The sequence below is a fragment of the Polypterus senegalus genome, chromosome 17 (genome assembly GCF_016835505.1).
Source record: "Polypterus senegalus isolate Bchr_013 chromosome 17, ASM1683550v1, whole genome shotgun sequence".
NCBI classification, from domain to species: Eukaryota; Metazoa; Chordata; class Cladistia; order Polypteriformes; family Polypteridae; genus Polypterus; species Polypterus senegalus.
In genome coordinates this window covers 16,277,975-16,293,717 of record NC_053170.1, presented here as the reverse complement: position 1 = coordinate 16,293,717, position 15,743 = coordinate 16,277,975, and the positions used below count along the sequence as shown (strand labels likewise).

Genomic DNA, 15,743 nt, shown 5'->3' with positions numbered 1-15,743 from the left:
GATCTAATGGTCAGACCACCACCTAAGAATCGTCTTAGATCACCATAAATAAAGGATTATTGGTGCAGCTGCATTTTACTACTCCTTGGAAAAGAAAACCTCACTTGAGTCATGAGCACTACACAGTGATAAAAAAAAAATCAGAATGTGTGTTTGTGTGTGTGTTTGTGTGAACAAAATAAGGTTCCTCATCGGGCTTACAAGGCTTAATCTTTCAGACAGAAGGAGAAACTTAACAACCTTGAATGACTATGGTGTAAAGATTCTACTTTTCTAGACCAACAATTTTCAACCGGTGTTTTCTAAAAGGTCCACAAATGTGCTGCATGGTTTTTTAAAACAAAGTCATTAAATACTTCTTTAAAGAAATAAAACACACATTTTATACCAATTTACATAATTTATATATCACTTTAATAATATACATGCACTATATGTGAAATATAAAGAAAGCCCCAGAGAGGGCTGGGCAGTCTAATGGTCTGGAACCCCTGCAGATTTTATTTTTTTCTCTCCAGCCGTCTGGAGTTTTTTTTTTTCTGTCCTCCCTGGCGATTGGACCTTACTCTTATTCTATGTTAATTAGTGTTGTCTTATTTTAATTCTTACTTTGTCTTTTTTTTTAATCTTTTCTTCATCATATAAAGCACTTTGAGCTACATTATTTGTATGAAAATGTGCTATATAAATAAATGTTGTTGTTATAATTTCATGCAATTATAACTCAACTTGTTAAAAATGTGTATACTTCATATTATTTCATATAATCAATTTATATGAGCATACACATTACGTTTATGTTGCATGCGCACCGTGCTGTGTAATTATTCTAATGAATGCGTCTTATTTTTGGGCACATCTAGTGACTCTATTTATGCCCCAATATACAGCAGTTGAATTTGATCACTCATCCACACGTATAATAATAATAATAATAATAATAATAATAATAATAATAAATTCTTTACATTTATATAGTGATGGGCGGCACGGTGGCGCAGTGGTAGCGCTGCTGCCTCGCAGTTAGGAGACCCAGGTTCGCTTCCCGGGTCCTCCCTACGTGGAGTTTGCATGTTCTCCCCGTGTCTGCGTGGGTTTCCTCCGGCGCTCGGTTTCCTCCCACAATCCAAAGACATGCAGGTTAGGTGGATTGGCGATTCTGAATTGGCCCTAGTGTGTGCTTGGTGTGTGGGTGTGTTTGTGTGTGTCCTGCGGTGGGTTGGCACCCTGCCCAGGATTGGTTCCTGCCTTGTGCCCTGTGTTGGCTGGGATTGGCTCCAGCAGACCCCCGTGACCCTATTCGGATTCAGCGGGTTAGAAAATGGATGGATGGATAGATAGTGATTTTCTCTCTACAAAGCTCTTTGCAAAAAGCTTGCAGGGACGACCAGAGATGTGAACCCGTGGTCACCTTACTGCGAAGCAGCACCAGTACCACCTGCTCATAATACAAGTAAATGCACCGGATAATTTTGAATATTATTTATATATATTATTAAAAAAGATTTTTTAAAAAGCCACTTTGGAGCAAAAAAAGGATAAGGTAATATCTATTTGTTGTTAGATCGGTAAAAATATATTTTTTGGTGTGCCTCAGGATTTTAGTCATTAATTATGGAGATGGTTGAAAAATCACAGTTCCAGACTGATAATAAAGATAAGCCCCAAACTCCTTCCATGGAAATTCAAGAAGAATTCAAGAATTTAAGAAAAGGAAAATTGCTCAAGATCTCACCACCACAATGCAAAGCATAAAATAGGGGAGGCCTGCACCTTCCACAGATAATCACGACAACAAAAAGTTCCCCACACATGCAAAAACATGTTGTTATACTAAAACAAGTGGTGTTTTCCAGTTTGGTGCATGATTTATTATTTTTAATAAGACTGGACTACTCATCCAAAATGTGTGAGTTTGCTCTTTATGTTAATTCCTAATGTAATCAAGACATAAAAGCTGCTATGTTTGTCGAAAAGCAGACAAACAAGAATTTACTGGAGGTAACTGGGAAGAAGAAACATCAGAAAAAAAAAATGAATCTAGTAAAAATAGCTAAGCCAAAAATCAAAGTCAGGAGCAAGTAATCAACACTCAGAAACACAAAAGTAAAACTAGTAACACACTAAAGTCTCTTTAGGTATCTGCAAAGGTCACATAACATGTAGTGCCGACCTTCAAACCCATTGCAACGGGGTCAAATGCTGTGACCTCCATGAACATGCTCCCGAGTTACATCCCAGTAATGGGGATTACGAAAATGGCACCCATAAAGAGTAAAAATAACTAATAGCCCTTATAAACAATGAACAAAAATAAAAAAGTGATATTAAATGAAAAGTTCTCAGACCTCTGATACCTTTATCTAGATACCAAACATGACACCTGCAGCCAGACAAGTTACGAAAATTAAAACAGAGGCTGTTTCTTTGAGATTAAGAAATGAAAGAAAGGTGCATTGCATTTACATTAGTCCCCAGTTTATTCAGGAAAAAAAGACAAGGGTTATCCCCACACAAAAAACAACAATACAACATAAGGTTAGAAACAAAATGTGAAGGCTGTTCTGCTAAAACATTGTCTTTCTAACCTTCTTTTTACAGTGTGTGAATAACCTTAATCTTTTTTATTTTATCCCTTTGGCAGATGCATGCTGCCTCAGCCATTCACTAAGTTCATTTTGTTATTCAGGGTGTGTGTGAAGGCTTGTAAACGGTACAAGGACTCTAAAGTCAATTCACAGACCCAGAAACAATCCGATGGCACAGATTGTGACAGGGTTTTATATAATGGTACTCACTTTTTGCCCTCATGAAACTCTATCGAAAGGCTAATAATTTCATCGTCTGTGATAATCCTCTTCTCCTCCTCCTGAACCTCGCCCCTGTCCTCATTTGAGCCATTAGAAGCTGGAAGGTAAACACATGCATCTAGTTAACACAAAGTACACCGCTTAGGGGAAAAAATACATACTGTTTGTACTCGACACCTACCATCTGCTGTGGGGTTAGCGGCATAGAAGTCCCTCCTCCTCTTCATCTCATCTGTACAAGAAATGGAAAATAAAAAGATGTTATGCAGTGGAGATCTGACCAGTTTATTGTGTTAGTATGTTGCTTCATCCCAGGTTGAGCTCATTACAAAAGGAACAATGGGGGATGCCAGGCAAACAAACACAAAGATATGTGTAAAGGTGGGCCTTTGGGGTGAAGGTACAATTACTGACAGCCCACAGCCAGAGGAGGATTAGAGTTTAACTCCAAACTGTATAGCACCCCACCATCATTATACTTAACTAGCTGTGTAAGCCCGTGCTGTAAAATGCCCGGGATCCTAGAGACTATTGAAATCGTCAGAAAAAAAAAAATGGAAATGTAGAAGTGTCAGGTAATTGAAAGGAACTACTCTGGGCATCTCTCTCCTAGGAGGTTTCGTTTTGCTGACGTGCTCGCATCGCTTGTGTATTAGCGGTGGGAGGAAAAGTAAAAGGGATACCAGTTTGCCGATGTTAGCAGCTAAGCGACTTTGTCTTTCTTCAGAGTTTTCATTTTGCTGACGTGCAGGTCTTCACTTGTGTTATTAGCGGCTAAGCGAGTTTTCTGTTTCCTCGGAAGCGGAACCCTTATTCCGACTCCACCTCTTACCTCTGGGCCGGACAGACAGACACGCACACTTCCATGCATAGACGTTTATATATAAGATATTTCTCTTTAAAGGAATCCTCCATCCAAAAATGATATATTTACAATTGTAGACAAATGTGTTGGTACCCCTACATGAAAAAAGAAGAACCCACAATTGCCTATGAAATTTGGCAAACGTAACTGGCACCCATCATTGTTTTTTCCATATTAACAAATATCAGACTTTGCTTTAGAGTTTTGATTTAACAAAATACTTCAAATAATAACACAAATGAAAATGGTATGGAAACAAATGATGGGACCCTTAACCTAATATTTTGTTGCACAAAGTTTAGAGGCCATCACTGTGGACAAGTGATTCCTGCAGCTCTCGATGAGAACTTCTGCATGCGTTCACAGGTCGTTTGGCCCACTCTTCCTGAGTAAACGGCTTTAGCTGTGTCCACTTTGAAGGGAGCCTTCTCCAGACCGCATGTTTCAGTTCTTTCCAATAGATGTTCAATAGGAAGGCCACTTCAGAATAGTCCAGTGTTTTGTTCTTAGGCATTTTTGGGTTCTTTTAGCTGTGCGTTTTGGACACTTAATCTGTTGCGAGGATTCATGACCTGTGACTGAGACCAAGCTTTCTGACACTGGGCAGTATGTTTTGCTCCAGAATGTCTTGGTAGCCTTGAGATTTCATTGTTCCCTGCACAGACTCACGACACCTCGTGCCAGATGCAGCAAAGCACCCCCAAAACAAAACCAAGACACTTCTACAATAGGTCTGGTGTCCTTTTCTTTGAAAGCTTAATTTTTTCATCTGTTGACAAACAGCTCAAAGTGAAACATGCAGAAAAGCTCAGATTTTGTCTCATCAGTCCAAAGAACATTCTCCCAGTAGCATTGGGAGTTGTCAATATGCATTTCAGCAAATTCTAGTCTGTCTTTTTTATGTCGTATGCCCAAAGCACAGGCATTTTTGTGAAAATATTGTAATACAGATACTTCTGGAAAATCTGTGCACATCATAAAAAGGAAATAAATAAGACTTTTGACCAAAGAAGGAGCGCGAGATCGGCGGATATACAGTTCAAAAAGGCAATCCCATGTGATTTGCATTTCCTTGTTTATGATGTGTGCTGATTTTTCATGAAGTATCTAACAATATTTTAGGAAAAATGATTGCATTTTGCAAGTTTTGAGCACACAACTGGATTAACTGTGGGTTATATGACATGTGCAATATAAGATTTGCTTTGCTTTTTTTCTTTGTTTGCCATTGTACAGCATTTGTCACTATTTGCTTGTATTATATCATGATCTTTTCTTTTATCTCTGATCTGAATGAAAACATGAGATTAAATATTCTCTGCCATCACTACAAATTACATGGGGATAAGTAATTTATAAAAAAAAATTATATATATATATATATAGTTTTGGTTGGAGTATTCCTTTAAAATGAATCCATGCGTCTGATCATGAGACTATGATAAGCCATGTCTGTGCCACTTAGGTACTGCAACTTAGGCCGTCGAGATGTCACTCTGCTTGGTTTCTGCTAGCTGGACAGCTATGACTTTGTCATTATCATGGCTTCCACATACATATTTATTTAACAATGGGGCTAGCCTACCTTTAAATAGCCCAGGGACCAGCTTATATACTATGTCTTGCAAGGTTTTGTCCGATCTATAAACAAAACAAAAACAATACCATTTATCAAAAAGAGGAAAAAAAAACAGAAAAATAATATTTTTCAAATAAAACATATATGGTGTCTTGCATAATGACCACAATCTTAAGACAATGAACACGTGCATTACAGTTGTGCTCCACAGAAGAAGCAGGCTCACCTGATGCTGAGGAGAGGTCGGGTTTTGTGAACCTGTACATCGCACATTGGACAGTACTTGTTTGTTTCCAGGTAGCCAACTATGCAGGTCTTACAAACTGTTGGAACAGTAAAAGAATTAAAGTGGAGGAGGACCACAAGACAAATAGTTAATTCTTACAAAGCCGACTCACACTCTTTATTGAAGTGGCATTTCAACCAACATTAGTACAACATATTGTTCCGTAAAAGCTGCTTAAATAAAATTGATACAAAACAGCATAATTGTTTAAAGAATATATATATATATATATTTCACACTGTATAAGGTAATAGAATAGTACACAAGGAGATCAAAATTAATTAGTGATATTGCTTATAAATAAACATTCTGTTTTCAGCAAATGTTCCAAATATTCTGCCCTGATTTTCAATCTATTTTTACAAAGGGTTGTTGGCTCAAAGTGGTATGTGAATTGTCAAATGTTGAATAACACAAAGATTATCAGCACAAAAGAAAATACCACAGACAGAGTAGAGGAAACGCCTAAGAAAATGAAAGGTACAAATTGGATGGAAGACTTCAGCTTCTGCACAGGTATGGCCACTCAGATAATGGATTGATTAACATCCAATTTCATACTTATACGCATATGAAAATGTCTGAAGTGCAGCCTTTGAGACAAATCATGTTGGACTTTTGCACCTTTTTGCAACAATCTTCTTCTTTTCTCACTTCTATGTGGGGTTGATGTGCTTGATAGACCTTCTACAAACACTTCGGTCCTGCACCTCCTCACCAGTCAGATCTTCTTATACTTTATCCATCCTCCTCCACTTTGGCCTCCCTCACTTTATCTTCCCCTGTACTTCAATTCCCATCTCTCTTTTACCCAAACTGTCTCTCCTCATCACATGCCTATGCCACTTCAAACTACGTTCCTGGCTTCCCTGCAGTTTCTTGGTTGTAGAGTGCAGTGATAAAGCTACAGTCCACAAGAAAATTAATGAAGGATATAGGGGAGAGATGGAAAAGAACCGCAGAACTATCATATGTATCAGGGAACATTATAAAGACTATTATTATAAAGTGGGAAAAAATTTTGGTACTACCATGATGTGGAAAAAAATCCAAATGTCCTTACAAAACTGACTGCCAAGTAAGGAGAAATTGCATTAAGGAAGCCTCAAAGCAGGCCAAAGACAACCCTAAAGTGACTCTTTCCTGTAGAAAACCTAAACAGGGCTGCTCTACACAAGAGCTGTTCTCACAATAGGGCTAAACTTGAATTACCCTGCAAATGAAACTAGCAGGTGTGCTAAGTTGCTAGAGTTCTGTCCGAGACAGATGCACTGTGATAGTTAAAGAAGAAGGAGCTTCCATTCCATTCGGCTCATGCACTCAATGAAAGCATTTGTTTTCCTAATAATGATCTAGTTGTTTTGTACCTAAATTCTATTAGTTACAACATCTTATTAAAGATGAAAAAGGTCTGACATGATTTGTCTTGACTTCGGCCTTTACATCAAAATATTTAAAATAAAGTGAGTAGATTATTGACATTTGGATATTTATGCTGTGAATGTAAACAAAACGAGATATTTTACTATAAAACAATAGCAATTACATCCTATTTTTAAAGTTGTGGGTTAAAAACTGAAAACAGTACTTATTATGAAATTAATTACAACATTATAAAGTACAGTATTTCTCTGATTTTCTGCATTATTACATATTTTTGTAGTGATTGTTATCAGACCCTCAGCTATAAGTTTCTTATATATTAGCCAACATGAAATATTGATACTTTAATTGCGGAATATGAAATGCTGTGTATGAAAGATTAATTGCCTCCCTAACTAGTTCTACTAACTCTAACGGCAATAATTAGAAGTACACAGACATTATTAGTCAGTTTCTCACAGCGTAGTGGACCGATTTTGACTGAGCCTTCCTTGCTCAAATGCTGCACCTCAATGGCATTTCTGATCCTTCAAAAATGAACTGAACTGTTCACATCAGGTTTCACAACAAAATACCAACAGTTTCTGTCATTCCTAAACTTCAAATTTCTTTTACTTCATCCACTTTAATGTAGAATTTCTTGTGTGTTTTGGATCATTGTCTTTTCTTGTAGCAGTTCACCTTTAGCTCAGGAGTGCAGTCATGAAGATCTGATGCCAGTAATTGTCTACAAATGGTGACATTACAGCCTACATTTATGGTAAAAGCCGATGTAATTTAAATTGACGGACTGTACTGATCCTAATCACTGCTCTGACTGGGTTGAGTTTCTTTGGAGGCAGTGATGTGTCATTTTCACACCTGAAAATTTTATATTTTTTATTTTGATAATGAAAGAACCACTGAAATTTATTGTCATATTTTTATTCCTCAGATTCTTCTCTATATATGGCTATAACAACCAAAAAGACCCAATCAATGCCACTGTGAAAAATGTGCTATAATGCAGAAAATACTTTTGATAGAACTGGGCATACATATGTGTGCTTTTTGTATTTTACTAAATTACTTTATAGTACTAAATGTGACAATATATAATCAACCGATAGATCGATAACAGATGCATATCATATTTTTTATATATATATATATATATATACATATATATATATATATATATATATATATATATATATATATATATATATATACACATACATATACACACGTGCGCACAAGGGACGTTCAAAATGTTTCCACACTTTTTTTAACTCTATTAAGAATTTCAAAAACAAATGACATCACCTTTCTACATAGTCACCTTTGTTTGCCATGCAATTTTCCCAGCGTCGTATCAACTTTTTAATGCCCAATTGCTACTCCTCCCGCCTTCACCGTTTCCAATGAAAATATAAAAGTGCAGAAACTTTTTGAATGTACCTTGTATATTTTTATATGCTTTATTAATCCCAGTGGGAAAACTGTCTTTTTGCATGACCTTTAGAGGTAAGAGCGCAGGGTCAACTATTATACAGCGCCCCGAAGCAATTTTCAGGTTAAGGGCCTTGCTCAAGGGCCCAGTGGAATAGGATCCCTTCTGGTAGTAATGGAATTTGAACTAGCAACCTTCCAGATACCAGTGCAGAACCTTAGCCACAGAGATACCACTCCACCCTATATAATAATAGATATGAAAGGCACCACATAACAAATACATAGAGCAGTACCATATAAAAGATGAATAGTTAGACAGAAAGAAATTAGACATTATGTGAAAGGTGCTACAGTATAAATCAGATAGATAGAATAAATAAATACCAAATAAACTATTTATTGACCCAGAGAGGAAGTTTACTATTATATCTGATTTAGCAAACTGTATAAAAAACCAAAGTATTACTTCTTAAAGCTACAGCCCTTCTTTAGTGCCTCTTCTCTAAGTAATGTTTTGTTACTCCTAAGGCTTTTAGCACTTAATTCACTTTGCATGAAAAAGTCATTCCTTGAAGTACTTGTGTCCGATTTTTTTATTTTTTAAATTACTTCCAGTAGGGTCTACACAAATGAAAAGAACAGTTAATTAGTTTCATGGTGCTGTCAGAGAGCAGATTTCATTCTTAGCCACAGTGGTCTACCTACAAGAGTGTAAGCACTCCACTATGGTCGTGGCGTCAATGAAGTAGCCCCCACAGAGAGCACACATTAGGTGCGGATTGAGCTCGGTGATTTTAATCCGAGTTGTTCTGTGCATTTTCTCCAGCTTGGGGGATCTAAAAAATAAAAATGAAAATAAATACATAAATAGATGAAAGGAAAGGAACTACTACACATAAGCTACAACACATATAAAGCATTCACAGTGCAGGCCATAACAAAGCAAGAAGCTTTTAGTATTAACAGGACACAAATAAAGTAGCATTATTGGCATTTCCAGTTAAGATATTATCAAAATATGAACACATATAGCTTTGTTTCTATGTCACTGAGCATTTCCTTTCATTTTATAAAAATGCTGAAATGTGCACCCTTTGAGGGATATGCATATGCAAGTGTGCTTTTTCCCCATTGTTATGTTACTTGATGGGCCTTAATGGTATAAGGTATAAAATATAAAATCAGAAACATTGCAAAGCAGTGAGCTCTCCAACATTTTACTGACAGGGTATACTTCTGCAGATAATAAACTACTTTATAACTGAGAGTTGATGTCAGTCTCCCAGGAGAGACAAATCTCATGTTATTGGACTGGAAAAATCAATTTATGGTTTTGCGATATAAGATTATGGTATATCTAAACTAAACTGTGCATGAAAATAACTGAATTACAGCAGGAGGCTAGAAAGAACCTGATACTGTGTCTGAGAAAAACTGAAAAAGTGGTGTTTGTGCACCTTCACTAAAGCTTAGTTTAAGTATACCGTATTTAAGGGGAACACAAGTCATGTGCAAAAAAAAAAAACAAAAAAGCAAAGCCAGGCACACATCAATTATTTCAATAAATAAATAAATAAATCGTCCACTTGATAAGCTAAATAAAAGGTGTGAATTACATTGAAGCAACGTATAGTAATAGTCCACACACACGCATATAGAGTTAAATATTATCTACCTGCAGTCGTGTGCTGTGTCTTCTGTTCCTGCATTTGCCCACATTTATGGTTATTTTAACGAACCCTCTACCTTTACCTGTAACATAAATGAACACTACAGAAATTCACTAGGAATACGCTTCACTCTGCCGAGAATTAAATAAATAATTGACAATTCATTTTTTTTTTTTATAACAGCCATATCTATATCATGCCAGAAGGTTTTTTTTTTTTTTATTATTACAACCAGTCTAAATCTGAGGCTAATTTGTACCTTCTTAAGTGAACTCCTTGTCTAATTAGCTTTCTTGTTTAGCTTTTCCTGGGAAATGTGTTAGAAAAAGATAAACATCTTTGGAGAGATACCGCATTCACAGAAAAGTTAAACAAGAAGTCTAGTGAGGAGAACAAATAAAGGCTACACAACAACATTGAAGGTGAACTTAACACAGTCATGGCCGAAATTATCGGCACCCCTGGAATTTTCCCAGAAAATGCACCATTTCTCCCAGAAAATTGTTGCAATTACAAATGTTTTGGTATACACGTTTATTTCCTTTAAGTGTATTGGAAACACAAAAAAACAGACAAAAAAAGCCAAATCTGACATCATTTCACACAAAACTCAAAAACCGGGCTGGACAAAATTATTGGCACCCTCAACTTAATATTTGGTTGCACACCCTTTGGAAAAAATAACTGAAATCAAGCGCTTCCTCGAACCATCAACAAGCTTGTTACATCTCTCAACTGGAATTTCCGACCACTCTTCTTTTGCAAACTGCTCAAGGTCTCTCAGATTTGAAGGGCGCCTTCTCCCAACAGCAATTTTGAGATCTCTCCATAAGTGTTCAATCAGATTTAGATCCGGACTCATTGCTGGCCACTTCAGAACTCTCCAGCGCTTTGTCTTCAACCATTTCTGGGTGCTTTTAGGGGTATGTTTGGGGTCGTTGTCCTGCTAGAACACCCATGACCTCTGACGCAGACCCTGCTTTCTGACACTGGGCCCTACATTGCGCCCCAATATCTTTTGGTAGTCTTCAGATTTCATGATGCCTCGCACACAGTCAAGTCATCCAGTGCCAGAGACAGCAAAACATCCCCAAAACATCTTAGAACCTCCACCATGTTTGTCTGTAGGTACTGTGTTCTTTTCTTCATAGGCCTTATTCCATTTTCTGTAAATAGTAGAATGATGAGCTTTACCAAAAAGCTCTACCTTGGTCTCATCTCTCCACAAGACGTTCGCCCAGAAGGATTTTGGCTTCTTCAAGTACATTTTGGCAAACTCCAGTCTGGCTTTTTTATGTTTCTGTGTCAGCAGTGGGGTCTTCCTGGCTCTCCTGCCATAGCGTTTCATTTTGTTCAGATGTCGTCGGATAGTTCGAGCTGACACTGTTGTACCTTCAGTCTGCAGAACAGCTTGAATATGTTTTGAAGTTGATTGGGACGGTTTATCCACCATTCAGTCCATCCTTTGTTGCAGTCTTTTATCAATTTTTTTCTTCCGTCCACGTCCAGGGAGATTAGCTACGGTGCCATGTGTTGTGAACTTCTTGATTATGTTGCGCACAGTGGACAAAGGACCATGAAGATCTCTGGAGATGGACTTGTAGCCTTGAGATTGTTGATATTTTTCCACAATTTTGGTTCTCAAGTCCTCAGACAATTCTCTGCTCTTCTTTCTGTTCTCCATGCTTAGTGTGGCACACTCAGACACACAACAGAAAGGTTGAGTCAACTTTTCTCTGCTTTAACTGGCTTCAGGTGTGATTGCTGTATTGCCAGAACCTGTTTCTTGCCACGGGTGAGTTCAAACGAGCATCATATGCTTGAAATAAACCGACTTACCCACAATTTTGAAAAGGTGCCAATAATTTTGTCCAGCCTGGTTTTTGAGTTTTGTGTGAAATGATGTCAGATTTGGCTTTTTGTCTCTGTTTTTTTGAGTTGTTCCAATGCACATAAAGGAAATAAACATGTATACCAAAACAATTGTAATTGCAACAATTTTCTGGGAGAAATGGTGCATTTTCTGGGAAAATTTCAGGGGTGCCGATAATTTCGGCCATGACTGTACAACCATCCACCCCATATAGACACCTGAGTGTTCATTTAACATGGATGATTTGAATATGAAGAATTTGCCACTGACAAAAATTTTTAAAATAAAAAAGGAAAGGAAAATACATAATAAATGTATCTATTAGGTTGGATATCTGTAAATTAAAGGAAAAAAAACATGTTTTAGTCTACAAATTTATCAAGTGTGACTTATAAATCAAAGGTACACTGCAGTCATTTGCCATATAAATTTAGTTATAAAATACAGCTTAGAGTGAGCCCTGTCCACAATAATCCTCAGCTCTGCAACATCAGCCATTGAGTGTTTCAGCTCTTTAAGCACAGGTAACCGTCAGGATGGCTGGTTAGATACTATGTGCTGGTAGATGGCCTCCAGGCTGGCACCTCTCTCCTCAGCCACAACCAGTTGAATGGTTTATCTGCCTCTGCCTCTGTCACAGCATTGCATTTTTATTACTTTTCCCACACACTCTTAGGCTATAGGTTAAGCACAACAGCGAGTTTGCTGCTGCCAACCTCTGTGGTAAACATCAACACATGCCACCCTTTTTGAAGGCATTCGTCTGCGAGGTCTGGCTACTTTGACGGCTTCTTCACATCCGGTTATCCAGGGCACTGTAAGTTCTACCATTATAATCCTCCTGCATCCTGATAAACACAACGCTATGTGAGGTCTAAGGTGACGTCCACACCACTACATTTTTGTGTAAAAATGCAGACATTAGTCTCCATTTTCACCTCATGTTCACACTACCCCAGTGCTTTTAACCCCTGAAAACAGAGAATTTTCAAAACACTCTCCAGAACCGTATACTTCTGAAAATTCTGGCTCAGCACTGTAGTATGGACGGGTGAAAACAGAGCTTTGAAAACGCAGACTCAAATGAAGCTCTGACTGGTTTGTGCTTATTACGTGACCATTGCTGACTGGCTCCTGCTCATTGCAACATCTCATTGCATGACTGGTTACCCTACATGAAAGAAAATCATAATTCAACATATTGCATGAAGAGGAGTTGTCTTATAAAGCGCTTATTGAGTTGCTTACCTGTATGCATCTAAATTATGTTTTGTGCTTTTTGCTACATACATGCGCCAAAGGCAAATAATTCACAGTTTTGCAATAAATCCCATGGCTGGTGTTGAAGGACTTTTCTGCTGATGCGTGCATACCCAGTCGAGGCAAATGTCTACTGTACATAATGTGCATTTTTGGTTCTTTTAGTGTGGATGGAAATACAAATGTGGACAAATGTGTTGGTCCTCATTGAAACTGTGCTGCTGACCTCCTTAAAAGTGATTAAATGAAAAGCATGTGTCCCCTATATACCTGCATGCTTGTGATGTGTCATCAAATAAAGCACAGCAAGTGTTAAAAGAGATAAAGTATTGCTTATAATACAAAAATATCCTAAAATGGCCCCGTCCCATTTGCTGGTACACCTAGAATAGATCCTAAATAATTGGATTTGAGGGATTTTTCAAACTTGCTGTTTTCTTGAATTCGTATCACACATGTCTTCAATAGTGTAGTCATTCAGCCCATTTAAATGGAGAAAAGTAGTCAGTCTGCTCTTTGATATCATCCTGTGTCCCACAATGAACATGAACCAGAGAAAGCAAAGGAGAGAGTTGACTGAGGAGATCAGAAAAATTACAGACATGCATGTTAAAGGCAACGGCTATGAGACCATCTTCAAGCACACCTTGATGTTCCTGTGACAACAGTTGTAAATATGATTGAGAACTTTAAGGTTCATGGGACTGCAGCCTCCCTGGACACAGCTACAAGAGGAAAATCGACCCCAGAATGGGCAGAAGGGTAGTGAGAACAGTAAACAAAAAGCCAAGGACAACTTCCAAAGAGATACAAGTTGAACTCCAAGGTTGAGTTCCATCAGTGTCTGATCGCACCAGCCATCACTTTTTTGAGTGGCAGTGGGCTCAATGGAAGAAGATCCCAGAGGACTCCAAATAAAAAGCCAGACTGGAATTTGCTAAACTGCATATTGACAAGCCACAATGCTTCTGGAAGAATGTCCTTTGGAGAGATGAAACAAAATTGGAGCTTTTTGGCAAGCCACATTAGTGATATGTGCACAGATAAAAACATGAAGCATTCAAAGAAAAAGAAAAAAATCCCCACAGCTACTGTGAAAAAATGGAGGAGGCTCAGTTATGTTTTGCGGTTGCCTTGCCGCGTCTGGCACAGCATGTCTTGAGTTTGTGCAGGGAACAATGAAATATCAAGACTACCAAGACATTCTGGAGCAAAATGTTCTGTCCAGTGTCAGAAAGCTCTGCCTCCGATGCAGGTCATGGACCCTCCAATAGGATAATGAGCCAAAACAGACAGCTAAAAGCGCCCAAGAATGGCTACAAACAAAACATTGGACTATTCTGAAGAGGCCTTCTATGAGCCCTGATTTGAATCCTATGGAACATCGATGGAAAGAACTGAGAAATGCAGTTGGGGGAAGACCCCCTTCAAACCTGATGCAGCTGGAGCAGTTTTCTCTGGACACGTGAGCCAAACGACCTGTGGACGGGTGCAGAAGTTCTCATCGAGAGCTGCAGGAATCACTTGTTTGAAGTGATGGCCTCTAAAGGTTGTATGACAAAACATTAGGTTAAGAGTCCCATCATTTTTGTTTGTATTATTTTCACGTGTGTTATTATTTGAAATATTTTATTCAATCAAAACTCTAAAGCAAAGTTTGATTTTTTTAAAATATGGAATAAACAATGATGGATACCAATTACTTAGGGCAATTTCAAGTAATCTGATAGGTAATTGTGGGTTCTTTTTTCTTCATGGAGGGATACCAACAAATTTGTCCATGTCCGTACTTTGGTAAACAATGTGAAAATACTAGAGTGGACAGAGATAGTGTTTTTAAATGAAACCACAGTACTGTGGTCATAGCCTAAGAGTGGTGGACACTACCTCTAGGAAAATGAATATCTTCTCTGGGTCAAAGTTAATAATTTTCAGTCTTGTATACAGTCAAATATTGATGTTGATGAGAAGTAAGCTGGTTTTATCCCTTGTGGGTTTTGCACCCTCCCATATGAACCAGATTCATTTTCTGAGGGTTGCTAGTTACACATACTGTGCCCACACACTCGGTCAGCACCCTGAGAACATGATCGTGCCTCCATCTGTATTGGCCCTGGCTCTGGGCTAAGTTATAAGAGGACAGTGATGGGTTACCTCTTGTTGCTAAGCATTATTTGTTTATCCTCCTTTAATCCCCACATATGGAGGTTTTGCAGATGAGGGTAACAAATCATAAATGGATCTCAACAGATCTAACCCAGGTTAGTCTCTGCCTAATGGTCTCCCATTTTGTCAAATCTCCTTGAGAAAGTCTGCCTGGCTTTCTCCTTTGCAATAATGTATATACTGTCAGGGATGCCAGGGGCAACGACCCGGCCGGGACGCCGTGAGGGACCGGAAGAGGGTGAAAGCCCACCCTGGATCATGTGGGGGCCGCCTTCCTGGTTGTTCTGGGGGCCACGGGTTGAGGGCATGGAAGCCCTACCCTGTAGGGGCCCGTGGTCACCGCCAGGAGGCGCCCCAATGCCTTTGGGGACCTGTTGCCCCAGCACTTCCGCCACACCAGGAAGTGCCGGGGGGAAG

General features: G+C 38.4%; 1 protein-coding gene across 4 annotated transcripts in view; it reads right to left on the bottom strand.

Moving 5' to 3' along the window:
• LOC120517979 (polycomb group RING finger protein 2-like) overlaps window positions 1-15,743 on the bottom strand; it is a 53,258-nt gene that overhangs the window by 18,983 nt on the left and 18,532 nt on the right. For 2 of the 4 annotated variants that reach the window (XM_039740520.1, XM_039740523.1), the window contains exons 2-7: window positions 10,033-10,109; window positions 9,063-9,193; window positions 5,481-5,577; window positions 5,261-5,316; window positions 2,992-3,042; window positions 2,799-2,907 (exon numbers count right to left, since the gene is read on the bottom strand). In XM_039740520.1, coding sequence (XP_039596454.1) covers window positions 2,799-2,907; window positions 2,992-3,042; window positions 5,261-5,316; window positions 5,481-5,577; window positions 9,063-9,193; window positions 10,033-10,076 — 488 coding nt within the window. In that variant the 5' untranslated portion in view covers window positions 10,077-10,109. Of the gene's footprint in view, window positions 1-2,798; window positions 2,908-2,991; window positions 3,043-5,260; window positions 5,317-5,480; window positions 5,578-9,062; window positions 9,194-10,032; window positions 10,128-15,743 lie in introns of all 4 variants that reach the window. The other 2 variants (XM_039740522.1, XM_039740524.1) reach the window with 2 other exon arrangements.